The sequence below is a fragment of the Salvia hispanica genome, chromosome 3 (genome assembly GCF_023119035.1).
Source record: "Salvia hispanica cultivar TCC Black 2014 chromosome 3, UniMelb_Shisp_WGS_1.0, whole genome shotgun sequence".
Lineage (NCBI taxonomy): Eukaryota > Viridiplantae > Streptophyta > Magnoliopsida > Lamiales > Lamiaceae > Salvia > Salvia hispanica.
Window position 1 is genome coordinate 28,880,131 of NC_062967.1, and position 26,705 is coordinate 28,906,835.

The 26,705-nt window shown below is 37.6% G+C and overlaps 5 protein-coding genes and 1 non-coding gene across 10 annotated transcripts; 4 read left to right on the forward strand and 2 right to left on the reverse strand.

Annotated features, from left to right (window-relative positions):
- The first annotated feature begins 978 nt into the window (after window positions 1-978).
- On the forward strand, window positions 979-5,392 carry LOC125209783 (DNA replication licensing factor MCM4-like). Its single transcript, XM_048109365.1, has 15 exons — window positions 979-1,121; window positions 1,362-1,994; window positions 2,091-2,219; window positions 2,321-2,402; window positions 2,577-2,709; window positions 2,796-2,867; window positions 2,964-3,089; window positions 3,154-3,245; window positions 3,496-3,592; window positions 3,677-3,838; window positions 3,959-4,039; window positions 4,116-4,194; window positions 4,442-4,578; window positions 4,677-4,736; window positions 5,065-5,392. The coding sequence occupies exons 1-15, from the start codon at window positions 1,085-1,087 to the stop codon at window positions 5,137-5,139; spliced, it is 1,995 nt and encodes a 664-aa protein (XP_047965322.1). The 5' UTR covers window positions 979-1,084; the 3' UTR covers window positions 5,140-5,392.
- A 593-nt stretch (window positions 5,393-5,985) lies between these two features.
- LOC125214555 (E3 ubiquitin-protein ligase RSL1-like) lies at window positions 5,986-8,048 on the reverse strand. The gene is made up of 2 exons (XM_048115629.1): window positions 7,251-8,048; window positions 5,986-6,320 (listed from the first exon to the last, which is right to left on the reverse strand). The coding sequence occupies exons 1-2, from the start codon at window positions 7,886-7,888 to the stop codon at window positions 6,137-6,139; spliced, it is 822 nt and encodes a 273-aa protein (XP_047971586.1). The 5' UTR covers window positions 7,889-8,048; the 3' UTR covers window positions 5,986-6,136.
- Window positions 8,049-13,310: 5,262 nt separating this feature from the next.
- TRNAE-CUC lies at window positions 13,311-13,383 on the forward strand. The gene has a single exon. It is a non-coding gene; the product is annotated as a tRNA-Glu (tRNA).
- A 436-nt stretch (window positions 13,384-13,819) lies between these two features.
- On the forward strand, window positions 13,820-18,890 carry LOC125215713 (neutral ceramidase 2-like). 4 transcript variants are annotated; one of them, XM_048117232.1, is made up of 10 exons: window positions 13,820-14,027; window positions 14,378-14,775; window positions 14,992-15,200; window positions 15,624-15,968; window positions 16,217-16,481; window positions 16,554-16,824; window positions 16,901-17,026; window positions 17,207-17,270; window positions 17,531-17,700; window positions 18,029-18,890. In XM_048117232.1, exons 2-10 carry the CDS (start codon window positions 14,474-14,476, stop codon window positions 18,575-18,577), a joined length of 2,301 nt encoding a protein of 766 aa, XP_047973189.1. In that variant the 5' UTR covers window positions 13,820-14,027; window positions 14,378-14,473; the 3' UTR covers window positions 18,578-18,890. The 4 variants fall into 4 exon arrangements, with proteins under 4 accessions (XP_047973189.1, XP_047973186.1, XP_047973188.1 ...); XM_048117229.1 differs by having other exon boundaries at window positions 14,417-14,775; XM_048117231.1 differs by having other exon boundaries at window positions 14,429-14,775.
- Window positions 18,891-20,276: 1,386 nt separating this feature from the next.
- Window positions 20,277-23,788, forward strand: LOC125214945 (mitochondrial uncoupling protein 2-like). 2 transcript variants are annotated; one of them, XM_048116182.1, is made up of 9 exons: window positions 20,277-20,417; window positions 21,505-21,723; window positions 21,814-21,889; window positions 21,977-22,110; window positions 22,181-22,279; window positions 22,376-22,480; window positions 23,036-23,110; window positions 23,214-23,300; window positions 23,413-23,788. In XM_048116182.1, the coding sequence occupies exons 1-9, from the start codon at window positions 20,346-20,348 to the stop codon at window positions 23,434-23,436; spliced, it is 891 nt and encodes a 296-aa protein (XP_047972139.1). In that variant the 5' UTR covers window positions 20,277-20,345; the 3' UTR covers window positions 23,437-23,788. The 2 variants fall into 2 exon arrangements, with proteins under 2 accessions (XP_047972139.1, XP_047972140.1); XM_048116183.1 differs by lacking the exons at window positions 23,036-23,110; window positions 23,214-23,300; window positions 23,413-23,788 and adding an exon at window positions 22,810-23,013.
- Window position 23,789: 1 nt separating this feature from the next.
- Window positions 23,790-26,406, reverse strand: LOC125214943 (protein GRAVITROPIC IN THE LIGHT 1-like). The gene is made up of 4 exons (XM_048116181.1): window positions 26,281-26,406; window positions 25,938-26,069; window positions 24,938-25,602; window positions 23,790-24,693 (listed from the first exon to the last, which is right to left on the reverse strand). The coding sequence occupies exons 1-4, from the start codon at window positions 26,322-26,324 to the stop codon at window positions 23,891-23,893; spliced, it is 1,644 nt and encodes a 547-aa protein (XP_047972138.1). The 5' UTR covers window positions 26,325-26,406; the 3' UTR covers window positions 23,790-23,890.
- Between the last annotated feature and the right edge of the window lie 299 nt (window positions 26,407-26,705).

Sequence of the window (26,705 nt, forward strand, 5' to 3'; positions counted from 1 at the left end):
TTGTGAGCTGAGTTAGAGCATGCGCAACATAGGTACGATAATATAACTTTTTCAATTTCAAGTACTTTTTTCTCAATTATCTCTTATTTTACCAATTACACAAAATATAACTTTTTCTGTATATCTACCCACAATAAAGGCATGTTTTAAACTTAATGTTATTTTATAGTACTATTATATTGTACTTTTTAATTAAAATACGAATCCATTTAAATGTGGAAATCTACACAATTAGATTCTTATTTAAAGTGGAGCAGTAAAATAGGTAAAAGAAATGAAACAAATATAAAACGAGCAAAATGATAATGTTGGTCGATATGGGCTTGAAGCCACTTCTACCACTAAGCTATATATTGTTTTTATGTATATTTATTTTAATTTTTTCTACTTAACTCATGGAGTGATTTTTTATTTTAAATAAAAAATAAAACTGCCAAACGCTAGCCACAATCATGCGACTCTTCGTCTCATTGGGCGAGACGAGCGAGTGGCACGCACGGGCAAGTGGTGGTAGGCTAAGGCCAATGGCTCGCATGCGGGGAAGGTGCCTGCAGCATCAATGGGCAACCCGCGGAAGGAGCTTTATCGTTTAAGGAATTATTTATACTTTGGTGGTGTTCCGTTTTCAAGATAAAATAATACAAGATATAATGTAGGATTGAGTTGTGAAATTATTTTAGTGATAAGAGGTTAGTTATGACTAATTATCTCATGATTATCTATCTAGGATTGAGTTGTGGGGTTGAATTTCATAAACCAAACACACTACAAATTTAATCCCGATACAATCTGCAAACCGAACACCCCGTTCGTGGAGTATTTAATTTCTGGTTAAATACTAATGGGCTGGGCTAGTGTATGGAATTACCCATTTCATAAAGATGAAGCCCTACAAAGAGCCCAAAACACTACGCCCCTTCTCACTTGGCGCCAAATGAACAGTTACCATCTACCATTTCCCGCCAATTTTGCTGCAAACAACTAGGCACTTTCCCTCTCTCCCTTCACTCACTCTCTCTCTCTCTCTCTCTCGCTCTCAGTATCTGTATCACCATAGTCGGCCCTCGTTGCCAAGCTGAAGGCCATGGCTTCCGATTCTTCTCCTGTCAACACGCGCGACGGTATGTTTTCAATCGTTAATGTTTAACCCCCCGTATTCTAGCTGCAATTTTGTTTAAATCTGTAGTGGTAAATCTGTTGAAATTTGAGATCTGTAGAGGTAAATCTGTTTAGATGTCTATATACTTTTATTCACGGCCTGTTAAGCTCAGTTTTACTAATGGCGGAGTTAGGGTTTCGCCACTGTTAATCCGTGGAATACGATTTTTCCTAAAATTGGGCGATAATTGGCCTAAGTACAGGTCAGTCGTCTCCGGATGGTTGGCCGACGAGCCCAGTCAGCAACACAGCGTCGTCTCCCGGAGACCGCCCGCGCCGGAAACGCGGCCGTCAGTCCAGCTACGCCACGCCGTCGCCGATGCCGACAGATTCACGCGCCAGAACACCCCAGGCAACTCCAACGCCCTCTAGCAACGCTAGACGCCGTGCCCGAGCTAGGAGGTCCTCGGCCACCCCGACCTCGACGGATGACGTGCCGCCTTCTTCCGATGTTGGCGAAGGGAATGAGGATGATGCTCCGGCAGTGTACGTTTGGGGTACGAATATCAGTGTGCAAGATGTTAATGCGGCGATTTTGAGGTTCTTGAGGCATTTCAGGGAAGATCCTCAGCAAATTGAGGGGAAATACATGAGAATGATTAATCATGTAATTGAAATGGAAGGTGATTCGATCGATGTTGATGCACACGATGTGTATGATTACGATAGCGACCTGTATACTAAAATGGTTAGGTATCCTCTTGAGGTGTTGGCTATATTTGATATGGTGTTGATGGATATGGTCGGGAGAATCAATCCTTTATTTGAGAAGCACATACAAGCCAGGATATTTAATCTTAAGAGTTCAATTTCAATGAGAAATCTTAACCCCTCTGGTCAGTTTTTGCATCTGTATCTTCTTTTAATGTTTTTTTCCATTCATTACCGGTGATCAATTAACATTGAGTTTATTTATTTGGTCTTCTTGTCAGATGTTGAAAAGATGATTTCCTTGAAAGGGATGATTATTCGTTGTAGCTCCGTTATACCGGAAATCAGAGAAGCCGTTTTTAGATGCTTGGTCTGTGGGTATTACTCTGACCCAGTTGTTGTTGAAAGAGGTAATTGCTTGATTAGGCCTTTCACTTTTCATACGACATGTGTGATTTCGATTCATGTAGACTTATTGGATTTTCACTTTCTAACATTTTGAATCTATCAGGAAGAATCAATGAGCCAACAGTTTGTGCGAAGCAAGAATGTCTCTCTAGGAACTCCATGACACTTGTTCACAATAGGTGCAGGTGTGTCTCAAATTTATTTGCTACTACTGATTGGTTGATTTTTTCATGACAAAATATTATTGAAATCACCAGCAGGTTAAAATGGTTGAAGCTCAACATTATCTTACTTGGATGTTTGTAATCTACTCTTCTTCCTTGCTGACCTCTTTTTTTGCTTTCATGTATCAAACAAAGATTTGCTGATAAGCAAGTAGTGAGAGTCCAAGAGACGCCAGATGACATCCCGGATGGAGGAACGCCACACACTGTGACATTGTTAATGCATGACAAGTTGGTTGATGCTGGCAAGCCCGGCGACAGAGTAGAGGTGAGGTCGCATGTAATTATGTTCTCAATGTTGATATTATATTATCTCATCATATAATCTGACATGAGGTGCTATTTTGCTTTTAGGTTACGGGAATATATAGGGCTATGAGTGTCAGAGTTGGTCAGGCACAGAGGACTGTGAAGTCAATCTTCAAGGTATGCACTTTTGTATCTCGTGTATGCTATAATTTGGAATATTGCCACTTTTGTGTATACAATGTTTCATGTTAATAACGAGTTCTTTTGTTTCAGACTTACATTGATTGTCTTCATCTAAAGACGACGGATAAGTCAAGAATGGATGTACAAGATCCAATGGAAACTGAAAACGAAGCAAGCACAGGGGACGATGATTCAACTCAGAAAGCTGAAATTAGTGTACTTTAAATAACGCCTTACTTACAATAAAGATTTAATATTTTCCTTCTCTTGAGGTTAATATTATATGGCTTGCGCCAACCCAATTGGTTCGCGGTATAACCCTCGCTTGTCAGTGATTGAAAATATTCACCTCCCTCCAACTTTAATGTCCAGGTAAGGGTTTAGTACATGTGATGTACAGTTGTATTTCAAGGTTACTATTTATGAAGTCCTGGAAACAAATTCCAACTATTTCAGTAGCACAAGACTCGATAATCTAGTAATTACTTTCATTTTCAGAATTCATGAGATATATGGGGATATGTGGAATGATATTAGTTTTGGTGTTATATCCGTAGATTTTGGATGATAGCTTAATATTGATACTAAAACTATCTACGCCGCACTTGGATTCGTTTTCCAGGTTTGATTTGATCTATTTAATTCTTGACAAAGCTGATGAGGAGACAGATAGACGCCTGGCGAAGCACATTGTGGCATTACACTTTGAAAATCCTAATGTTTGTACCTTCTCTCACTCTCATTTTACTGTATATCTTTCTGGAGACTCATTTATCCGACTTGGTTTTGCATTTCATTCTCAGAGCTCTCAGCTTGATGTCATTGACTTGCCAACTTTGACTGCTTACATAAACTATGCACGAAAACATATACACCCACAATTATCAGATGAAGCTACAGAGGAGTTGACAAGGGGGTATGTGGAGATGAGAAAACGAGGAAATTTCCCAGGAAGCAGCAAAAAGGTCATATACTGCATTCACTTTTTCAAGATATATAGCTAATTAGGACGTTTATTTGCTTCCTGATGTTAAGGGATATTGAGCTAGCTCGAGGATTCAATGTTTTAAATTTTATGACTACAGGTCATAACTGCAACTCCAAGGCAAATTGAAAGTTTGATACGCCTTAGTGAGGGCTTGGCCCGGATTCGTTTCTCAGAAGTGGTTGGTCAAGCTCTCTTCAGTAATTAGAACTTCAAGTGCTTGATTATTTACCAAGATTATGCACTTGAACTTGCAGGTCAATAAGTCAGATGTAATCGAGGCGTTTAGGCTTCTCGAGGTGGCAATGCAGCAATCTGCAACAGACCATTCAACAGGTAATACTTGTAGTCCCAATTTTGATTCTTCATAGTATTTCTTTCCCTCTCCCCCCATCTCACAAGGCTATTCGATCAAAGGCTGACTTGTTTTAAATGAAGAAATAAACACCAATGTAGTTGGATTCGATTCAGATTCAGATTCAGATTCAGATTCAGATTCAGATTCAGATTCAGATTCAGATTCAGATTCATTACATGTAGTTATTTACACTAGTATTGAGGCATTAGTTGTATATGTGAACAGGAACCATCGATATGGACCTGATCACGACGGGGGTATCCGCAAGTGAAAGAATGAGGCGGGAGAATCTGGTTTCGGCCACTCGCAGCCTCATCATGGACAAGTTGACAATCGGAGGGTCATCAGCTCGCATGATGGAGGTTTGTAACATTTCACAGTTAAATCAAATACTTCTTCAAGTTACAGATGAGATCATTAGCTGGCGTTGGCTGATTTTTGTGAGAATTGTAATGCGCAGTTACTTGAAGAGTTGAAGAAGCAGAATCTTGGTGGTGGTGCTGAGGTGCATCTTAGTGATGTGAGTCTCTCTCTCTTTCTCTTTCATCTATATTACTCCTTTCGTCCCATAAAATGGACTAGTTTTGCCATTTTGGTCTATCCCTTAAAATTAAACGGTTCTGAATAAGAAAAGTTTTGAACAACTAAACACAACTAATAACGTGGACACATCACAATCACTAACACTACTTCTACGATATTTTCCCTTTCTCTCTCTTACTATTATCATTTCCGTATTAAAACCCGTTCCGTTTCAAGTTAGCTTTTTTATGGAATGGAGGGAGTAAATTCATTCATGGCTTATGTGAAAGGGAAGCAATGAACATTTTGCGTGTTTTTTTTGGCAGCTTCGAACTGCTTTGTCGACTCTTTCAGCTGAAGGCTTCCTTGCTGTTCACGGTGATTCTGTTAAGAGAATTTAGAAAGTCAGTTCACTGCTCTTATTCTTATGTAAATTCTACTCCTATTTAAGTTTTTTGCAGATTGTTAGCTTTCTTTTTAAAAATGAGTTCCTAACTGAGAGACAATGTGGTCAGTTATCACTATTCAGTGATGTTTTAGTTACAAAAAAACCCCAAGGAAGAGACCACCAAAATTAATCTCTTTATATTTGATGAGTGAATATTTTCGGTTCGACATGAATTTTAATGAATATTTGGAAAATATTGTTTGGAAGATGGTGTTTTAAGCGGATAAAGTAATCTATTATATTGTAGTTGTAAAAATATTTAATTGGGGCCTAAATTGTTTTTGTATAGAATAATGATTGCTTAGAGTACCGAGTTAGAATATGATTGATTGATTTCCCATTTAACCTCGTATTGTATCCTCGTATTATGCTGGTGTGTGTGTGTGAGAGAGAGAAGGGAGAGAAATAATATTTGGCTCTTTATTCTAATCCTCAAGTCAACATAAGATTGCAAGTCCACCCACTTCATTTTAAGGTGAAAAATCACAATTTATTCGAATCAAGAATAATTCTCCTAAGTTTTGCCCAAGCTCTTCATTGATTTTACACAATTTTTTGCTCATTACTGATATTAATTTTAATTTTTTTTTGTTTACATGTGTATTATCTGCATCATTGGGCCACCATAGTGAAGTCTTCTTTATTTAAAGTTCATTTACTCAGTTTTTAAATTATGTAGTACTCCCCAACAATTACCTAATTCTAAATAAGCATCGATGACATTAATTTAAATGCAAGTTGGAAAATTCATTGCTATAGTAAATGCTAATCACTCTCATAAAGTCAATGGAACAGGACATTCGAGTCAAGAAATATATATATTCATGTTTATATAGTGATAAAACTGATAACATCCAATGTAACTCTCATGGGTTTTGGTTAATTTCACCATATTATATCCACATTCATGGAATAAACCTGTACAAAATATCACCTTGGTAGGAAGTATATCATGTGGTAGGAGTTAACTTGCGGGTTCGGGTCTCCCACGACAAGAGGAAGAAGGCGAAGATGATGAAAATGACGAGTATGGAAACTCTGAAGCACCATTCGCAGCACAGCGAGGTCCGGTCGCAGTGACACCAGTGCTGGTGAACCTGCTTCCCACACTTGTAGCAGAAGCTAATCCCACATCTGCACCACAATAAAATCGTCACCTCTCCATCTTGTTTGCAAACCTTACAATATACCTCTACATTTACTTGGCAATCATCAATTCGAGACGAGAATTCGAGCTCAGGGGATGATTGAAGGATCACAAACAACGGTATTTTGTTTACAAGCCCACAATCTTCCTACGTTTTTCTTGAAAAAACATCAATTTTCGACTAGTTTTTGAAAATTAGGCAAGAACTCGAGCCCTAGGAATGATTGAAGCATCACAAACAATGATTGCTTCTCCATCTCGTTTACAATCCCACAGTCTACCTACGTTTTCTTGAAAAAACATCAATTTTCGACTAGTTTTTGAAAATTAGGCAAGAACTCGAGCCCTAGGAATGATTGAAGCATCACAAACAATGATCGCTTCTCCATCTTGTTTACAAGCCCGCAATCTACCTACGTTTTCTTGAAAAAACATCAATTTTCGACTAATTTTTGAAAACTAGGCAAGAACTCGAGCCCAAGGAATAACTGAAGCATCACAAACAATAATCACTTCTCCATCTCGTTTACAATCCCACAATTTACCTAAGTTTTCTTGAAAAAACATCAATTTTCGACTCAGTTTTGAATTTGATACGAGGAAAATGCAGTTGATGGAAGCACAAGTCTCCAAATTCCAAAAAAGATTAACTATCTTTAAAGAGTTCATCTCAAAATCATTGCGTGCACAACTCCTCAACAAACAACAAATTTGGAAACAAATTCACTCAAATTCGATCAAAATCCAAAACTACGCTTCATTTGATCAATCGCAATCACTCTACGCATACCTCAAAAATCGAAACTAGAATCAACGTGATCAAACAAAAATGTAAATCGAATTCTTCACAAGATCATTTCCCCCCCAAAAAAATATAGTAAAAAAAAAAAAAAAGAAGAAAAAAAAAAACAGAGTACCTGCATTTGACGATCCTGCAACCTTCCGCCAATTCGACGAAATGCCTACAGCGAGGGCACCTCCTCCACTTGTTCTGCTCCACCAGCCTCCCAAACGCCAAATCATTCCGATCCCTAGCCTCGGCGCTCTCCTCGCACCCAAACCCTGCGTGCCAAACTCGCTTGCACTCGAAGCAGAAGGTCCTCCTGCAGTTAGGGCACCGCGATTTCCGCACAATTCCGCCGCACTCGTTCACGATCAGCACGTTGCAGCTCCGGTACGGGCAGTAGCACCTCTCCTCCCCCATAATCGCCGCCTCGCACAGCGCGTCGCACCACCGCACGAACAGCTCCTTCCCCACCCACGCCGCCGGCTCCAGCGCCTCGCCGCAGCCGATCGCGGGGCAGGCGATCTCCCCCACCGCGCCGCCGTCGTCGAGCTTCGCGCGGACGTACCTGGCCGCGCAGTCGGTGCAGAAGGGGTGCGAGCACCTCCCGGCGTTGCGGAGCCTCTCCGACGCCGGCTCGATGCAGATTTCGCAGGTGAATTCGCCTTCCTCCGATTCCAATTGAGGCGGCTTTGCATGAGCATTTTGATTGTGGAGCTGTAATTCCTGCTGCTGCGAGGATTGGGGGAGCTTTTGCAGAGTGTTTCCCATTTTTGGTTAGGGTTTTAGGGTGGTGTAAGTGTAGCAACTGCTGCAGCCATGTGTGAGGAGCTCAGAGAGATGTTTAATAAGATGATGCTGGTGTCAAGTTTTCTACTCTAAGCTTAAGCTACTTTTTCTTCTGATTTTGCCTTTTTTGGCTTTTCTTTTTACAATTTCCCATGAATATTAGAGCTTGTTTGCAATTGCGTATTCTTCAGATCATTTTGTCTTTGTTGTCCAAAGGGGATTGGAAGTAGTGTATACTCCCACCGTTCTATATTTGGAGTCTTATTTTTTAGGGTTACAAATTTTTAAAAATATTAAGAAATATAAGAAAAAAGTCATTGAAATATGAGTCTCAATTTTATATACTAGTATTAGTTTTAAATAAAATGCGAGTGGAATAAGTTAGTGGAATGTGAGACCTTATTACTCTCTCCGTTCCACAAGAATATGCACTCTTTTATTTTTAGTCCGTCCAACAAGAATATGCACTTTCCAATTCTAGGAACTCTTTTTTTTCTATTAAGGTGTGACTCATTCTCCACTAATAATACTTTAATTATTTTTCTCTCTACCACTCTTACTTTTCCGATTTTGCATTAAAGTCCGTGTCGACACAAAGTGCATATTCTTTGAAAACGAAGGGAGTATTATTTATTGTAAAAGTGAATCGGGATTTCTATTTGCTGGCGGACTAAAATGAAAAAACAAGACTTCTATTCACCGACGGAAGAAGTAATATGTAGATGTATGGTTAAATCTGAATCGTCCCTTTTGTTTGGAGTCGGATTGTATATAATAATATACGATGCATTCCTTTTTGTTTGGAATTAAATTTTGTGTACTACAATGTGCGGATGCATTGTTAAATGAGAATCGCCGGTTCTGATCGGAATTGGATTGCATGTTTCGGTTTCAAATTATAAGTTATTCTTTTGGGATGGACTGAAATTGGATATTAGTTCTACCGGTCTAGTTCCGAATCAAGATTTTTTAGCAGCCGAAAATTGTTACAATCAATCGTGGTAAAAAAGTATATTGAAAATCAGGAAAATAATGCTATTATTAAACTTCAACAACTGAGAAATGGTCACATTTGTTATCGTGCGACGATATTTGTTTTTTTATGCTAAATAAATTGAAAGCATAAAGTAGAATGCATTCGAAAATGGGAAATTTAGACACTTTTATAAGCTGAAGTAGTACATTTTATTTAGCTAGTTATTCCATAAGGCTTTGCCCATTGTATTGGACAAAAAATTTGTATGCAATTTTATTGTGATATCTGGATTGCTTTTAACATGCATTCGAGGAGACTTAAACTTTTAAAGGTGGGTTGCGTTTTATTATTGAGAAAATAAAATTTGTATGCAAATTTATTTTGATATTTAGATTGTTTGTAGGATAGTAACCGACCTAGTATTAGTTAGAGAACAACCTTTTTAATAATTGTGTAGCATTTTATCATTAACATTGATGGAGAGAAATTTCCATTATTTCAATTATCTTGATGTAAAAAAAGTTAAACAAAATACTGATTCAAAGATTAAAGTTAAATGTAGTGATTCTTTCTTTTTTACCAATTGTAGGAAAATGTAATTCCCATAAACACATCTACTTTCCTAAATCAATCCAATTTCAAACTTTTATAGCTTTATTAGCTAAAATATTAATAAAGCTATGAAAAGTAGAGGAAGCATATATATTGTTTCCTGTCTTTTTCCATGAAATCTTGCGGCAGTGGTGACGTGCCCAATAAGCCATGACTACTTCTTTTTTACCCAAAGTCATTTTCTATTTACTTGTTTTTCCCTCCAACTTTAATTACCAGTATAACAATTATCTTAGGATTTTTGAAACAATAAATATCGTTTTTGTATTGTTATTTTCTACGCTTTTTTAATTTAATTATCGCATTTTAAGAGTAACTGCTAAAGCCTAAATATATCTAACCGTGGGTTGTATATTATTGATACATATGGTTTTCACCTTGTTTCTGAATTGAACATTATTTTGATTTGAACTTTTAGAGCTTTATAACGTTGATGTGAAAGATCTTCGTCTTATTTTCGAACCGAATGTTGCTTCCAGGCGCAGCAAACCACTCCCACGAAGACTGTTTTGGATTGCATCGGGACACTTTAGAATCTTAGTATAAGAAAAAAATATCAATTCGCGCGCACAATTATTATCCCATTTATTTATAAGTGTTGGGATCCTGGGGAGCTGGGATTTGGAAAATTTATCAGTACATTTGAGATCTTATAATATCTCTATTAAATTAATAGTATTATTAAATAAAGATGTAAATCAGTAGTAGTAGTAGTATCATTTATTTTCTTCTTTTCACAAAATTAGCATGTTTACATATGGCATAATAATTAGTTTGTTTGTCAATGTAGAGCTAAAGTACTTTAGTTAGTTGGAAATGATATGATTAATTTGAAATTAAGAATAATAAGTGACTAATGAAACTAGTGTAAAAGCTCAAAATAAATAAAGGATGATAAAACGTAGACTTTTCTCATGAATGAGTCAAGAATAATGGTATATTAGGAAAATAAATAGACAATCTTATCTATTCTGACCTTTTGCACATGGATATTAATTTCTTATGACTCCCAATTTGATCAATACTTAAAAAATCACATTTACCTAAAACATTCATAAACAATTAAATGTATGTATCAGAAATTAGAATTGAAATTTAATGCATACTTACTATATATTGTAGGTATAGTATTTATCAGAAAAATACGTGGCCTGTCACATCCTTTACTATGATACCATCATCCAGCCTATAATTCACTTAAGAATCTAGTGGCGTGTCTTGTTAGTCTTATTCTACGTTTTAATTTATGGAAGGTTATGACTTGTTTGTATGGAGTAATATTTATCTCCCCTTTCTAAAAGTTAATTATACTAGTATTAGAAAATAATGCATATGCTTATTTACACCCCCATTTATAAATATTATTAATATTTTTGATCGTATTAAATATAATCCGCAGACTGGGCCTCGCATCATTATTATAAGCATAGCGATATCCATATTTTTAAATCAATTAAGAATTATAAGTGAAAATATAACCAAAGGCTTAGTATGAAAAACTCCTCAATACAACGATTTATGGAACACTTACACTACCATTCACTTGATTTTGAGCGCATTCATAACACTTAAACACCAAGCACTAAAAAATTAAAATAAATATCCCATGACAAACTTTAATCGGACAATTAAGTGGTCTAGCCTAGTCTGTAATACTCCTTACTCGTTTATCAAATTAAAAAGTAAACAATGTCAATTTGATGTATGTTTAGCACTTACTTTTGTAAAATGTTGTACTACCATAGTAGGTTACATGCAAACAGCATATTCCAAAATGATATTCACTCCGTCCGTAAAATGTTGTCCATTTTTGTCATTTCGGTCTGTCCGTGAAAAGATGTACACTTTGCTATTTTTTTTTCTTTCTATTTTTGGTAAATGGACTTCACGTTCCACTAACTCTTTATACTCCCATTTTATTATAAAACTAATACTATATAAAATTGAGATCCTCATTCCACTAACTTTTTCAACTCAATTTTCTTCACATTTCTTAAAACCCATGCCAAGTTAAACTTAGATAACATTTCATGGACAGAGGGAGTATTATTTATTCAATTCTTCGGTACTTGACTAAGGAATGTTACATGCATGGTCTTACACGCTGCAACGTGAAATCACAACATATTCAACCAGGGACGGATCCAAGATTATAAATGGACGGGGTAAAATTATATGCAAGGGAAATTTAAGAATTTGAGAACGGGCAAATATAAAGAAATTTCAAAAAAAAGAAATGCAATATTGAAAAAATAGCATATGTTAAAAATATTTGAGGAGGGGCATTTGCCCCACCTTATGTTAAGGTGGATCCGTCCCTGTATTCAACCACTGCAACAATGTCCTATAACAATAGAGCACGCCAGTACGTGCTCAACTTAGTTTAGAAAATTCGAAGGCAACTATCAAGCTTCTGAATTAAAAAGGTTATGACAATAAAACCAAAATCTTTATTTTTTTCCCATCGAGACCTTCACTTTAAATATCGAGTTAAAATAAAAAATGTAATTGTAGGTAGACACGTATAGAATGGTACCAATAATTGATAAAGTTCGGTGAGAAATTGTGGTAAAGAAAGAAAGGAAAGTTGAAAGGAAAATTTCCAATGTCCATGCAATTGCAATGTGTGCAGTGAATGTTCACACAACACAAGTAGAAAATGTATGCATTTAAGGACATCCACCAAAAATCGTACTATATCAATTATTTCAGTTTAATGACCAAAGGGAGTGTTGTCTGAGTAGAATTTTAATTTGGGTTTGGATCCCCTGCTGTACTCAAAGCCATGGCAGGGGGTGCTGTTATAGAAAAGCTACTCCCTTCGTCCCGTTTTAGAAGTCCCGATTGAGTCGGACACATGTTTTAAGAAAAAAGTGTTTGAGTGTGTAATAAATAAATATTGTAGTGGATGTTGGGACCCAATTTAATTGAGTGTTCGATAAATAAATGTTGTGGTGGATGTTGAGACCCATTTTAATTGAGTGTTCGATAAATAAATGTTGTGGTGGATGTTAGGACCCACTTTTAACACTTTTTTATTAGTTGTAGTGGATATTGAGACCCAGTTTTAACACTTTGTAGGTATTTTTTATTAATATATCTCAACCGAGACTCCTAAAGCGGGACACCCAAAATTGATTAACCGCGACTCCTAAAGCGGGACGGAGGGAGTATTATTTTATGAATAAGCTTAATATTTTAACATTTTTTTATGAATAAAATATGTGTGTATTAAAACACAACATCCCTTGCTGTGACTTTTAGCACGACAGGGGATCCGGATCCGTTTTAAATTAGAGTCAAAATAGCTTACAAACACGTCTTTTCTAAACTTATAGAAAACATATTATAAGCAAACCATCTAATTTCTAATACTCGTAAAATCTTTATATCTATGTCCACATCGAAAATAAAGGTATCAAGTTACTTCACAACTCATACAAAATAATTTTAAAAAATTCAGACGAATAACACCTCACAATTAAAATAACTAGTCCAGATCTCTAAAATCGAAACATGTCAAATATAAACATAAATATGTGCTGACTTCATCAAACCGTTAATTCAGTTCACGAACTTGACCATGAATATGCCAATCACACAACTAAGTAGTTCAACTCGATAATGTTACTTTCTTAATTTTCATTCTTCCTCTTCCTTGAGCTACATTATTATCTTCCATTCCAAGCACAACCATATCATAGAATACATGCTACAAAACTTAGTAACTTCGCAAAACCTCCCTAACCATTTTGCCTAACATTTATAAGCCCACCAAAATAGTCTTAAAAATTATTTTAACACTTGTATAACAAATCCGTTGTAGTCTAGTTGGTTAGGATACTCGGCTCTCACCCGAGAGACCCGGGTTCAAGTCCCGGCAACGGAATGTTTTTTTGCCTTAATAGTTACTCCTAAATAAAACTAAATCTCTATAAAAAGTTGTTTTGCCTTCAAACTTTTTAAGTAATTAATTTTTAAAAATCTAGTATAAAAAGTTGTTGGAGTGCATATTAAATGCGATCATCATTTATCACTATTCTAAACTACAGAAAGTGCGCACTTATAATTCACTAATCGATTAGTATTTTTTTATTTGAAAATCAATCATATTTAAAAAAAAAAATCATAGTAAAAGGATGTTTGAGGGTAATTAAATGCGATCATCAGCCCCGCGCTGTAATTCAACTTAGCAAAAATGGCCACTACATTATAATACAATCCATGGAATGATCACGTGAACTGGTTGTATTAATAAAATTCAGCTCCATTACTAAAAAATAAACAATTTTGTTAATATTTTATTTGAAAATCAATAAACATAACAACCGCCGCCTCGCAACCTCCAACCACCACGCGCCACCGCCACTCCTCCACTACTGAAGCATGTGAGAACACTCATAAACTTCTTCACTTCCAAGTCAAGCCTTCCTTTTTTCTTCTCCATTTCCCATTACGGTCGCTTTCACTCAATTTCCACTTCAGCATTATTCAAGTCTCCTCGCAGCTTCGTCGCGATTGCTGATTACACATGTAAGCATTCGATCGATCCATATCTCGTCCTAATTTGGCTCGTGCTCGACGTATGACTTGGCGCATTATGCAATTGTTGTGTTGTCATTTTCTGGCTGCTAATTTCGGCGTTGTATTTGAATTTGTGAACACAATTTAGGTTTTATTAGCTAACTTGATGGAGTATAATTTTTTTTTCTAAGTATTGCGTTGCCGTTACGGTGCAGCTGAATCAATTTTCTGTTGCGGATCAATTTGTCTTTATCCCTTTTTAAGATCTTCTAGCAGTTTGATGCTTCGTTTGGATGTTTGCTGCTTAAACTCTTGTGTTATGTTGGTCACTTGCCAATGATTATATGTGTATGTAACAGCTCATAGCTAGAACTACTAAATTCACGCATTTGCTGAAGAAATATGTGCAGAAGTGATTAGGTGGTTGAAGAGAACTGGCTCAGGGTAGAGGAAAGATGGGGAGATCTGTGAGGATGATTTGGTTACCGATATTGCTATTGCTCTTGTTGGAGAGTGGGATGGCTTCCGACTACCTAATGGGGCTCGGAAGCTATGACATTACTGGACCGGCTGCTGATGTCAACATGATGGGGTATGCGAACACGGATCAGGTGACATCGGGTGTCCACTTCAGGTTGCGAGCTCGGGCCTTCATTGTTGCAGAGCCACAGGGGAAACGAGTTCTGTTTGTGAATCTAGATGCTTGTATGGCCTCACAACTGGTGACTATTAAAGTTCTTGAGAGATTGAAAGCAAGGTAGTTATTGAGCAACTTATTAGGTTTGCAGATATTTAGTCTTCATCATGCAATTGAAAGTGATGTTCTGATCATAACTCTGGAAAGCTTTCAGACCCATCTGGTTTACTTGATTTTATTTTAAACTTGTAGTTAGCAGCATCTTTGCATGATGTTATAGCGTGTAGGATTGGATTGGATTTTATATAAGAGGCGGTCGTTTTCATGCTACTGCAGGTATGGAGATCTTTACACAGAAAAGAATGTTGCCATTAGTGGCATTCACACCCACTCTGGCCCAGGAGGTTATCTCCAGTACATAGTGTACATCGTAACATCTCTTGGTTTTGTGCGCCAGTCATTTGATGCCCTTGTTGATGGCATTGAACAGACCATCATACAAGCTCATGATAATATTAGACCTGGATCAGTATATGTGAATAAAGGTAAAAAATTTCTGTCTGACCGTAGATGTTTAGTTCCATTCCACCTGAAAATGGGAAAAAAAGAATCTAATTAGCTGTAAAAGGACTTCAGTTATATGCCAATGTGTGTTATTTTGTCCACCATCTGCTGCATCGAAGTGATCTTGAAATTTATAGTTTTACTTCTGTTTTGTTAGGTTCTTTTGTTGGGCAGAAGACAAATTCATTAAGCATGGTTTATATCTTCTTTCATTTTGCTTGTTTTCCTCACTAGAAGAGTGGTGTATAGCCCTCTTCTCCGAGCTTAATGTCAATTTTCTGTGTTTGCATATGTTCCTTCTGGAAATTTTGCTCATGAGCTGTGATATGCTTAACCAGGTTGTTCTGTATTGTAGACAGCTATCTACCTCTACATCATTCTCACAAATTTATCCTCAATTACAGGGGAACTTTTAGATGCTGGTATAAATAGAAGTCCAAGTGCTTACCTTAATAATCCAGCTGCAGAACGCAATAAATATAAGTATGATGTTGATAAAGAGATGACCCTCTTGAAGTTTGTTGATAATGAATGGGGACCAGTTGGCAGCTTCAACTGGTTTGCAACCCATGGAACTTCAATGGGCCGTACAAATTCATTGATTAGTGGGGACAATAAAGGAGCTGCAGCACGATTTATGGAAGACTGGTCTGATCAGAACAACGGTGGAAGCACATCATCTGACGTATCCGAGCCTAACAGAATTCCCAGAAGAGTCTCAAACATTATTCGAATTGCTAACGACAATCGTAAGTATTCAAATATTTTTTGAGTTCCGTTATTAGCATTACATTGATATAGAATCATTTGTAAGTTATAAGTGATCTTTTGTAGAAAAAGTTTTATAGAGGTCCCAATCGTTCATTTTGAAAATCCTTCCTTCTTTGGTTTTAGGTAAAAAGGAACGTTATTGTTTATTTTACCTAATTTTATATCTAGGAAAGAATCACCAATATGAGTAGATGATTTAGTTTTTTGGTGGATTGTATTAATGCAGATCATGAATTACTAGAACTTGCTGCTTCTTTTGAGTCTTTGCCGGGCAAATCAACCACCAGGTTTTTGAGCCTTGCAAGACGCGTGCGGAGTGTTCTGAGGCATGCTGATAGGCCTAAATTTGTATCCGCATTTTGTCAGACCAACTGTGGAGATGTTAGTCCGAATGTGCTCGGTGCATTCTGTATTGACACAGGGGTACCTTGTGATTTCAACTCTAGTACATGTGGTGGAAAGAATGAGTTATGCTATGGTCGAGGACCTGGGTATGTCGACTTACATATTATACAATTATGTTGGAGTATAAATTAAAATCCTGATGTGTTCTTGCTTGTCAGGTATCCAGACGAATTTGAAAGTAATCGAATTATTGGACAAAGACAATTCAAGAAAGCAGTCGAGCTATTCAGTGCAGCATCAGAAAAGTTAAATGGGAAGATTGATTATATCCATACTTATGTTGATTTCTCTAATCTCGAAGTCACAATTCCAAAAGAAGGTGGAGGTACCACTACTGTCAAAACATGTCCTGCTGCTATGGGGTTTGCATTTGCTGCTGGTACAACTGATGGGCCAGGGGCTTTTGATTTTAAGCAAGGCGATAACCAGGTATACCGGTCGGTTTTGCTAAATGAGTTTCTGCTCTCATGTGGCACCTATTAATCTGTTTCCCCCTCTCTCTCAGGGTAATGCGTTTTGGAAACTTGTCCGCAACGTGCTCAAAACTCCTACTAAGGAACAAGTGGATTGTCAGCAGCCAAAGCCCATTTTACTGGATACTGGCGAAATGAAACAACCTTATGACTGGGCGGTCAGTAAAAGTCTTGCAATAAATTATTTTTGGTCTTTCTGATAATGGCCTTGACTCTTTGCAACCTTACTTTCTGAGTAATGTGTCAAATTTGGTATTTTTAAGTTAAAAGCTACTCTTTTGCTGCGCTTGCTTTTCACTCGTGGCCTCATATTGACCATAAGTTTATCTTGACTGCAGCCTTCAATACTTCCGGTTCAGATTCTGAGGATCGGACAGATGGTCATTCTTAGTGTGCCCGGGGGTAAGAGCTCGACTTAACCTTTTCCGTACACTGTTAGTAAATATGATTGGGTCTCACATTTCTAGTTCTTTATTCTTCTGGAATTTATAAAAGTTTCGTGTATTGCTATAATGCTCGAAATATATCTACTAGGAAGATAAGAGAGATGCGAACCGTTGCCTTTATATGGAAGTTAAATTTTATTGCTATGCTGAAGGAAAAGAAAATGTCTGCTTGCTCTATAGTTTTAAATTGTTGATTTTTTTGCTTTCGTGTACCAGAGTTCACTACAATGGCCGGAAGACGCCTTCGAGATGCTGTGAAAAAAGTTCTCATGAGCGGAAGTAGCAAAGAGTTCGGCAGCAATGTGCACGTAGTTATAGCTGGCTTGACAAATACATATTCTCAATACGTCACCACATATGAGGAGTACCAGATGCAAAGATATGAGGTGAATTGCTTTTATTTTTAATGAATTTTGAAAAGTTATGTTTTTCACATTTTTCACAAAAATATTTTATTAGCAAGACTTTGTATCTAGACTTGAGTCTGCTAGTAAACTTAAATGCAATGGTGAGAAACTGGTTCTGAAAAATACTTCATATAGAGAGACATTTCTGCACTGATATTGATATATAGTACTAATATGTAATAACTTGAATTGCAAATTCACATGAAATACTTAATACTACTATGCTTTCTCTATCTTGTATATGCTGAATTTGAAAACATAGGCATATCTCAATGTTCTAACATATGGCTCTCCTCCCGGTATTCAGGGTGCGTCGACGTTGTACGGCCCTCACACCCTCAGCGCCTACATCCAAGTATTCCAGAAGCTCGCCACGTCCCTCGTCACTGGAAAGCCAGTTGAGCCGGGCCCACAGCCCCCGGATCTGCTCGACAAGCAGATAAGCCTGCTCCCACCAGTTGTGGTGGATGCAACTCCAATCGGCAAACAGTTCGGGGACGTGAGCGCGGACGTACCCAAAAACGCAGCCTTCAAGAGAGGCGACAATGTGACGGTCACTTTCTGGTCCGCGTGCCCCAGGAACGATCTCCTGACCGAAGGGACGTTCGCGCTAGTAGAGATCCTCAGGGGGAAGGATACGTGGGAGCCTGCCTACGATGATGACGACCTCTGCCTCCGGTTCATATGGTCGAGGCCTTCGAAGCTCAGCGCTCAAAGCCACGCAACCATACAGTGGATTGTGCCGCAAACAGCTGCTGCAGGTGTCTACAGAATTAGGCATTTTGGTGCTTCGAAGAATCTGCTGGGAACGATCAAGCATTTCACGGGTACTTCTAGTGCCTTTGTGGTGGCTTGATGACCAATGTCGGATCCAAGTGGGGTTGAGGATCGCTGACCTCACAGACGAAAGCTCCATTAAATTCGGCTTTAAGAGCTCCGCCCACTGACCCGCACCCAAATCTTTCGGGGTTGGGGTTTACTTTCGTTTTTTCGTCCGCCATTAATTGTCAGCGACGGCTACTTCACCTCCTATGCCTTCCGACTCTCGCAATCACCTTCTTACTGAATCCGACCGCATTGGTTCTGTCCATTGATGATGCTTCTTTCGTTTGCCATTTTGTATCAACTATTTTATGCTAAGTAAAGAACTCTTATGTTTTTTATTTGCATAATAATGTTAAATTAAAATGGAAAAATAAGAAATAAAAATTCAGGGAAATAATAATGATGCGAAATTAACATTTGAAACTGATTAACACCCATGAGCATTATTTAATTATAATTGGAATTACTTATATCTTTTGGATATTTTTTAATTTTTAATTTTTGTTTTTGTAACGAACAACTTTTTAATATCATTATTTCAAATGCTAAGTCGTTATTTACTATACTATTTTTAAAATTTAGTGACTATAATAAAATAAAACTCATGCTGTGCAGTAAATGTACGTCGTAACATCATACTGTGAAATATATATATATATATATATATTATGGATTGTGTTAAAATTACAACATCTCTTAAAGTAACACCATACCACCATTCCTAGTCATTATTTGTACACGTGGACGAATAATAAGCTGCCATGTGGCAATCATAAAAATTGCTCAAGGGTAAATTTTCACGGACTGCAATATTCAATACATTAGACTGCAATTTTTCTATAGATTGCAGTCTAAATGTATTGATATCATTAGCCTAAATAAGCGTTATATTATCAAGTAGCCTTCAAATGCAAGGTTCACAGATTAAATAATTTTTTAAGAAATATTGTCATTTTAACGCACCCATATATATATATATATATATATATATATATATATAAATAAGTAATTATCATAAGTATTTCCGAATTGATTGGGACATGACACGCACACAGTTCCAAAATTTGGTGTTATCTGTCTTCTAGTTATGTCAATTTAATTTTCACGTTACATCGAACTTAGATCAATTTTGTTAAATTACAAGAATAAATTTTAGATTACTCTCTCCACTACCAATCACGAACACTTTTATGCTAAAGTAAAAGAAAAAGGTGAAGCATACAATTTATTTTGTTGGTAAGTTAGAAAGTTCATTTAAAAAGGATATAATATTCGTCATACAGTTTTAAAGTAAAATTGTTAGTTGTGATAGTTGACCTTTAGTGGGGAGTATATTTCAGAAAATGTAACACGTGGAAAAGTAGGTGAGAAGTTAGCTCATAAATATAAATTAATAATAGTAAAAGAAAACTATTTTAATGAGTATATTGCATTATTTACTCATGTGAATAATATATAAACCTATAAATACTTTTAGAGGGGTTTGGTTTGGTAGATTAATAGACAAGAATTTAAAAATTACAGTCCAAATTATCAGTTACGATCCTTATAATATTAACAAACTATTTTAAAATTGAATTTTTCATAAATCATAGTATCGTCTTTGAACGTAAAGGGCAGAAATTATATTAGTGAAAGTAAAAGGACCTAACTGTAATAAATCCAAAATAAATGAAAAAGAGCTAATCATTTTCTCGATATTTTATATTGACAAAAATATAATTTCTCGTATCTCACTCAACACTCAACAGTATTTATCTTTGAGACGGCAAACAGCTACTGAACTATTTTGATCTCAAATGGCGGATCCGTTGCAGATCTCTTTCGCCGGAATATTCGCCTGCAGCGCTTTCGCCGCCTGTTTCGCCGAGGTATCGTCTTTCTCCGTTCATTTGAATTTTACCGTGTTTACTGCAAATGTTAATTAGGTGAAGAATTATTATCACTTCCAGTATTGCTCATTTGCGATTGCATTGGTTGTTTAGCAGCCTCTTATCACAGTGTGTGATGCTGTAATTTTTCTAGATTTAATTTTCTCAGTCTGTAGCTCGATACATGTTTTCAGCTGATGCTGTTTTCTGAGCATTTTTTTCTTTAATTTGATCGCAGTTCAGTTAGTGCACTTGGAGAATTACAAATAATTTGGATTTTAGGTTTCTGAAGTTGTATTGATGTTTGATGCTGTGCATAGTGTTTGGATACTTTTCTGTTTTTGAACTAGGTAAGGATAATAGGGCATTTAAGTTGAGATGCAGTTGTAATTTAGTTCTGAATTCAGTTTATGCCGAGATCAAATTTGTGATTATGCTCAGTAATAGTATGCCTGGTTCCTATACGATTCAATGAACTGTAATCAGTGATAAGATGGAGTTGTGCAATTTACATTGTAATGTAATGTAAAGAGTAGTTTAGTTACGGAAGAGTCAGAAACAAAATTTGTGGATCAGATTCGTATTACTTCAATTTAACATGCACCATATAGTATTTGATAAAATACATTTTTTTTTTCAAAAACTACTTTCTTTGAAAAATCAAAATCTGACTTCTTGTGACTTGCTGCTTCCCAGAGGATATTCTAAATACATTGTAGTTTTCAAATAAGCTACCTTTAATCCACAGGGTAATGCTAATCCGTACAGTTGTGAATTTTGTGTCCTATAATCAGAAAGGGATTAATTTAGTAGTTTGAATATCTAAAACTAACTGGCTATATATTGAGCTGTGTCTGAGGTGCCAAGTGGCTGGTTAATAATTGTGAGGATAATGTGTTAGGTTAGTTGACGATAATTGATATTAATTGAACAATATATCTTGCACAGAATAAGTTATTCTACAAAAGTTCTCTTCTACCTTCTGCTCCTTTTCTCACAAGTTTTTACCCATTTACTCTCAGCTCTGATGTCTAAACTTTAATTTTGAAGGGCTAGGATTGACTCTTCACCTTGTGTTCATGTGCAGATTTGTACTATTCCTTTAGATACTGCTAAAGTAAGGCTTCAGCTCCAAAAGAGAGTTCCTATAGGGGACTCAACAGCCGCACCAAAATACAAGGGCTTGTTGGGTACACTTACTACCATTGCAAAAGAAGAAGGGTTCTTTGCACTTTGGAATGGGGTGGTACCTGGTTTGCACCGGCAATTCCTTTATGGAGGCTTAAGAGTCGGACTGTATCAGCCTGTATGAATAATTAATGCTGCCTTTTTGTCATTCTTAATGCTCTAGTTATGGGTGTAATTTTAGGATCTAATAAAGGGATCCTTCTCACAGGTGAAAGCATTCATTTCTGGAACTAATTCAGCAGATATTCCCTTGTTCTATAAAGTATTAGCTGCTCTTCTTACTGGTGAATAAACGATCATTCTTTTGATGTCATTAATTCTGCGTAAATAATCTGAACCAGTAATAACAACTATTCTGTCCAAAACAAAAGGTGCCATAGCAATAATCGTGGCAAATCCTACTGACCTCGTCAAAGTTCGGCTTCAAGCTGAGGGTAAATTGCCGGTTGGAGTGGCGAGGCGTTATAGTGGTGCTTTGCAGGCATATTATTCCATAGTCAAGCAGGTTATTTTTGTTATAGTAATTAGTGAGTTCAATATGCTTACCCACTCATTGAGTGCCAGATGTTTAACAGGAAGGAGTGGGAGCTTTGTGGACAGGGCTTGGGCCAAACATTGCAAGAAATGCTGTTGTAAATGCTGCTGAATTGGCTAGTTATGATCAAGTCAAAGAGGTGAGATTCCCCCCTTTTTGTTTTCCATGGCTTTCTTGAATCCTATGCTAGACATGTCGTGTTCTACTTCTCTAATTTTTTCTATCCCATATGCAGACAATTTTGAAAATTCCAGGATTCACAGACAATGTTCTAACGCATATCTTAGCTGGTTTAGGTGCAGGATTCTTTGCTGTCTGTATTGGCTCCCCAATTGATGTGGTAACTTTTTTCACTTCAGATTATTAAATGTTTCTTGGCGAGTTACTGACTAAAGTACAATGCAGATCTAACTTGTAATTAAATCCACTGTAAGGAAAAAACAACTTTATTAGTTTCAATTTTTTTTTAAATTTTTTTTAATTTTCCTTCAAACTGCTATTCAGCTATGATCTACTAGTTGTCAAGATTCTCCGAATGCATTAAGAATCTATTTCTTGAAATCTTCCTAATTGTGGCATTCACAATAAGCACCTTCATTTCCAATCATAAGTTGGTTTCTGTTCATAGAAGTTCACTGTCTTAATTCTCTTGATTCTTTGTTGCTGAAGTCAGCTTTAGGTATTGGATGATAACAACAAGATGACCTCATACCTGCCCGTCGATGGTCCTATAGGTTCTACGTTAGATTTCGCTCAAGTAATAAAAAATTAACAATTTTTTGCTATGTTTTCATTTGGTAAACTGCGGCTGTACATTTCTTATCCAAATAGTACTATCTATGAGTAGAGGGATTGCATAAATTCCCATAAGAATTTTATGTTTTTTCTATTTCAGGTTAAATCTAGAATGATGGGAGATTCAGTCTATAAAGGCACTATCGATTGCTTCTTCAAAACATTAAAAACGGAGGTAGGGTTGGTTATCTTTGATTTTCTCCAGAGACATTAAAAACTTGGGTGACTTAACTTTTATACTGCATTTTATAACGATGGCAATGCACTCTCCTTAGCAGGGATTATTTGCCTTCTACAAGGGGTTCCTACCAAATTTCAGCCGGCTTGGGTTGTGGAATGTGATCATGTTTCTGACTCTCGAACAAGTAAGACGATACACCTCCTGCAGTGTCATCATGATCTCACAATGAGTTTAGAATGAGAGCAGATTCAGAATCTGTTTCCAAATATAAATGCCATCTTTCATCTCTTTTGCAGGTGAAAAGATTATTCTTCTATTGATAAGTTAGACTACATATTATTACCACCTATTCTTTCGTTTGTTCGGCAACGGGACAGTGAGATTCTCCCAGCTGGTACCAAAAGCACTTCTAGAAGGTTCCTTTTTTCAGTATCACAGCAAATATACATGCCAATAAAATGATGCTTTTATCATGTGGAATCGGCATTTTCATCGATGGAGAACTTTGCTGGACTTATGAAGCCAGAGAGAGCACATCTCCAGAGGTTAGAATTGTTTGTGTTAATATATTCTCCTATTTAAGATTGTAACAATAGAATATTTGTATTATTAAGATATGTTACTCATTATATTCATATTAAATATATCCCAAGATTCATGAATTACATGGTACTTAAGTCTTGATCATAATCTTGATATATATAGCAAATAGCAACACAAAATATTAGGCACAATCCGAAGCACAATACATAGCAGAATTATAGGCACCAGATATCAGATCTTAGGCACCAGATACACCCTAGCCTTGATAATTGAGCCGTTCCCGACCTTGAAACCGGGGCTCACAGGGAACCCCACGGCCATGGCCATCCCCACCTTGGATCCTCCGTTGCTACCGGAGACCCTCACCACGCTCTCCATATACTGCGAGTGGAACTCGGCTCCCCTGCTCGCCTCAAAATGGCTCGGAGGGGGGTCGAGGGAGAATGCCAGCAGATGCAACAACCAGACCCCCTTAGCCAGCCCGAGAAACTCCCCGTAAAACTGGCTCCTCGGGTGGTGTCCATCCAGCACCTGTTGCCGCTGCTCCAGATCCCCGAACAACGACTCCTCCATCTTCGGGTGCACTATAGATAGGTACTTCTTGAAGCAGAAGTTGCCGAAGCTGCACGCAGGCAAAATGCTGAGGAGCTCGACCGGGTCCATCGCCTTCATGTCTCTGTACTGGGTGAAGCAGTCCCTGCGGTGCTGGTCCGGGTGGAGCAATGAGGAGAGGCTGCCGTCCATGTAGAACGTCTCGTGGTCGAACCCTTGGAAGATCTTGCGGTTCACGTACGACTCCAGGGCGTACTTGGCGTGGCTGGCACCAGCTATGGAGTCGGTGAAGGTGGTGGTGATGGTCGGGTTGTTCATGGTGGCGTTGGTGGAAGACGCCGCCTCGATGGAACGGACTGCCGCCGCGATGTCCCAGTGTGCCGAGCGCATGAGGGAGAGGAGGAGTGATGTGAAGGCTTTGGAGGCTTCTTTTACTAAACCCATTGTTGATTCAAATAGCTCCACTGCTGGAGCAGCTCCCACTGTTGAGATGATATATATTCAGCAGATAATACATTACATTCATTTCCCTCTTCAAATCTTTGAATAATTCTTATAGGTTTAAAAATGTGGCTAATAGCAATTCTAGCTATTACAAAGTAGAAATATTTAATCACATTTTAATAGTCTGCACATTTTTATTTTTTCATGATCTCTGTAATGTATATTATGAATTTTAAAAAAAAAATATTAGTGTACATATGTTAAAATAGAATTATTTTTCACCTTGAGTGGTGCAGCTGACTCTCCTCTTAGACTTGCCCTTCCACTTGCCACGGTCGACCGACGTCGCCATTTTGAGATTCTCCCTCAGATTCTCAATCTCCGCCTGCCTCACCTTCACCTCCTTCTTCAGCTCCTCCACCGCCGCCTCGTACGGCGCCACCGCCTCCCGCAGCGCCGCCGCCCCCACTCCCCACCTCCCTCCGCCGCCTCCCACGCTCCTCCTGAACCTCTCCCTCAGCAGACCCACCCTCCGCAGCTCCGCCACCACCGCCACGTCGGCGATGCGCATCTTATCCGGATCCCAGGGGCAGTGCGCCTCCTGCAGGCTAACGTACGCCCGCTTCATCACCGACACCGCGTCGAACACCTGCCGCATCAGCATCTCCACCTCCGTTATCCTAGCCGGCGGCGGCTTCTCCCCGCCCCATTCGGAGTGCAGTTTTAGGTCGTCGCCGTCGTCCTCCTCCTTGAAATAATTCTCCTCCGCCGTGGCCGCGTTTCGGTAGCGGTCGTCGTCGCTGCCGGCGGCGGAGAGGTCGGCGGCGCGGGAGACGCCGGCGAGGGGGTGGAGGAGGCAGGAGGCGGTGACGCGCTGGATCAGATCGGAGAAATGGGAGACCTTGCTGCTCGTTCTCTTGAGGTTTTGATCGTTTCTTGAGTGATTTCTGATTTTTTTTTTTAAATAAATCATTATTAACTCATCATCAATCTGTTGTAATTATGAATTATAGTGCATGGTTTAATTAACGAGAGTTATTATTGAGTAGTGGTATTTTTTCTAAAAAAGAAAATACTGCTACTAATTAATCTAATCACGGTTTTAAATTTAATCTAATTTCGTGTCAACCCAAACTACAAAAACAGATATTCATGTTGATATGATAATTTTCTTTCAACAGGCAAATAAGTTCTCATCTTTAAAAAAAATAATAAAAAAAGCAAAAACTTTACGAGTAACCTATAAAAAAAGTGAAAATGGAAAGTAACAAATTAATATAACCTGTCATAATTGTGGGATCTTAAAGAGGTGTGTTTGGGGGGTCGATCTCTGTGGAATGGCACATAATAAACCTGCCCTTCTTCTTCCTCTTCTCTTTCTTCTTCATTCCTTCTGCACCTTGTTTTCTTGGTCCTGATCAAATTCCACCCAAACAACACTTTATAATTACTATAAAACAAAACAAGACCACAACATTTCCCATATAATATCTGCAAATATATCATGCATGCATCCTTAGACACACATAAATCTATTTGAAAAAAACTGCATAATATACACAATTTGCTTAGTGTTATTTGTGTCAATATTGATATATACGACGAATTCGTCTAAGACATATAACCTTGATTTTTCATTTCGAAATGGTCGAAGTATATCAGGGAGCATTGCTTACACACACACTCACACGCAGAGAGAGAATGGGGAGAGAGAGAGAGGGATGAAATATGCTTTAGAAACCCTAGTATTTATAGAGCCAGCAAGTGCTATGAGCTGCAAATAATTGATATTTCTATCAAAACAAGGAGTACTATATTTTAAAGAAATAATTACAATAAATAGAATTGGAATTTATTACATGTGTAATGTTATCAACTTTTTAATGGACATTTTATAAAGCTTCTTTTCTGATATTGCATGTTTCATTTCTTCTTCTTATTTTTTTCTCTATCTTTTTTCATTTTGTGTATACTTAAAAGAAGCCATTTAATCTATCTTTCGCATATTAACGTTTAGTTTGTCTCGCTCAGTTCTTTCACATTGCATGTG

Bases quoted from the DNA above. Each gene is read 5' to 3' on its own strand.
- LOC125214943 (XM_048116181.1), bottom strand. From the start codon at position 26,324: ATGCTCCCTGATATACTTCGACCATTTCGAAATGAAAAATCAAG. The intron at 26,070-26,280 runs GTTATATGTCTT...GAATTTGATCAG, and splicing joins TTTCGAAATGAAAAATCAAG to GACCAAGAAAACAAGGTGCA. The intron at 25,603-25,937 runs GTTATATTAATT...AAAAAAAATCAG, and splicing joins AGATCCCACAATTATGACAG to AAATCACTCAAGAAACGATC.
- LOC125215713 (XM_048117232.1), top strand. From the start codon at position 14,474: ATGGGGAGATCTGTGAGGATGATTTGGTTACCGATATTGCTATTGCTC. The intron at 14,776-14,991 runs GTAGTTATTGAG...ATGCTACTGCAG, and splicing joins CTTGAGAGATTGAAAGCAAG to GTATGGAGATCTTTACACAG. The intron at 17,027-17,206 runs GTCAGTAAAAGT...TCTTGACTGCAG, and splicing joins AACAACCTTATGACTGGGCG to CCTTCAATACTTCCGGTTCA.
- LOC125214555 (XM_048115629.1), bottom strand. From the start codon at position 7,888: ATGGGAAACACTCTGCAAAAGCTCCCCCAATCCTCGCAGCAGCAGGAA. The intron at 6,321-7,250 runs GTACTCTGTTTT...ATTGTGGTGCAG, and splicing joins TGCAGGATCGTCAAATGCAG to ATGTGGGATTAGCTTCTGCT.
- LOC125209783 (XM_048109365.1), top strand. From the start codon at position 1,085: ATGGCTTCCGATTCTTCTCCTGTCAACACGCGCGACG. The intron at 3,090-3,153 runs GTACTTTAAATA...TGAGGTTAATAT, and splicing joins CTCAGAAAGCTGAAATTAGT to TATATGGCTTGCGCCAACCC. The intron at 3,839-3,958 runs GTCATATACTGC...TTATGACTACAG, and splicing joins TCCCAGGAAGCAGCAAAAAG to GTCATAACTGCAACTCCAAG.
- LOC125214945 (XM_048116182.1), top strand. From the start codon at position 20,346: ATGGCGGATCCGTTGCAGATCTCTTTCGCCGGAATATTCGCCTGCAGC. The intron at 21,724-21,813 runs GTATGAATAATT...TCCTTCTCACAG, and splicing joins GAGTCGGACTGTATCAGCCT to GTGAAAGCATTCATTTCTGG. The intron at 22,481-23,035 runs GTAACTTTTTTC...TTTCTATTTCAG, and splicing joins TTGGCTCCCCAATTGATGTG to GTTAAATCTAGAATGATGGG.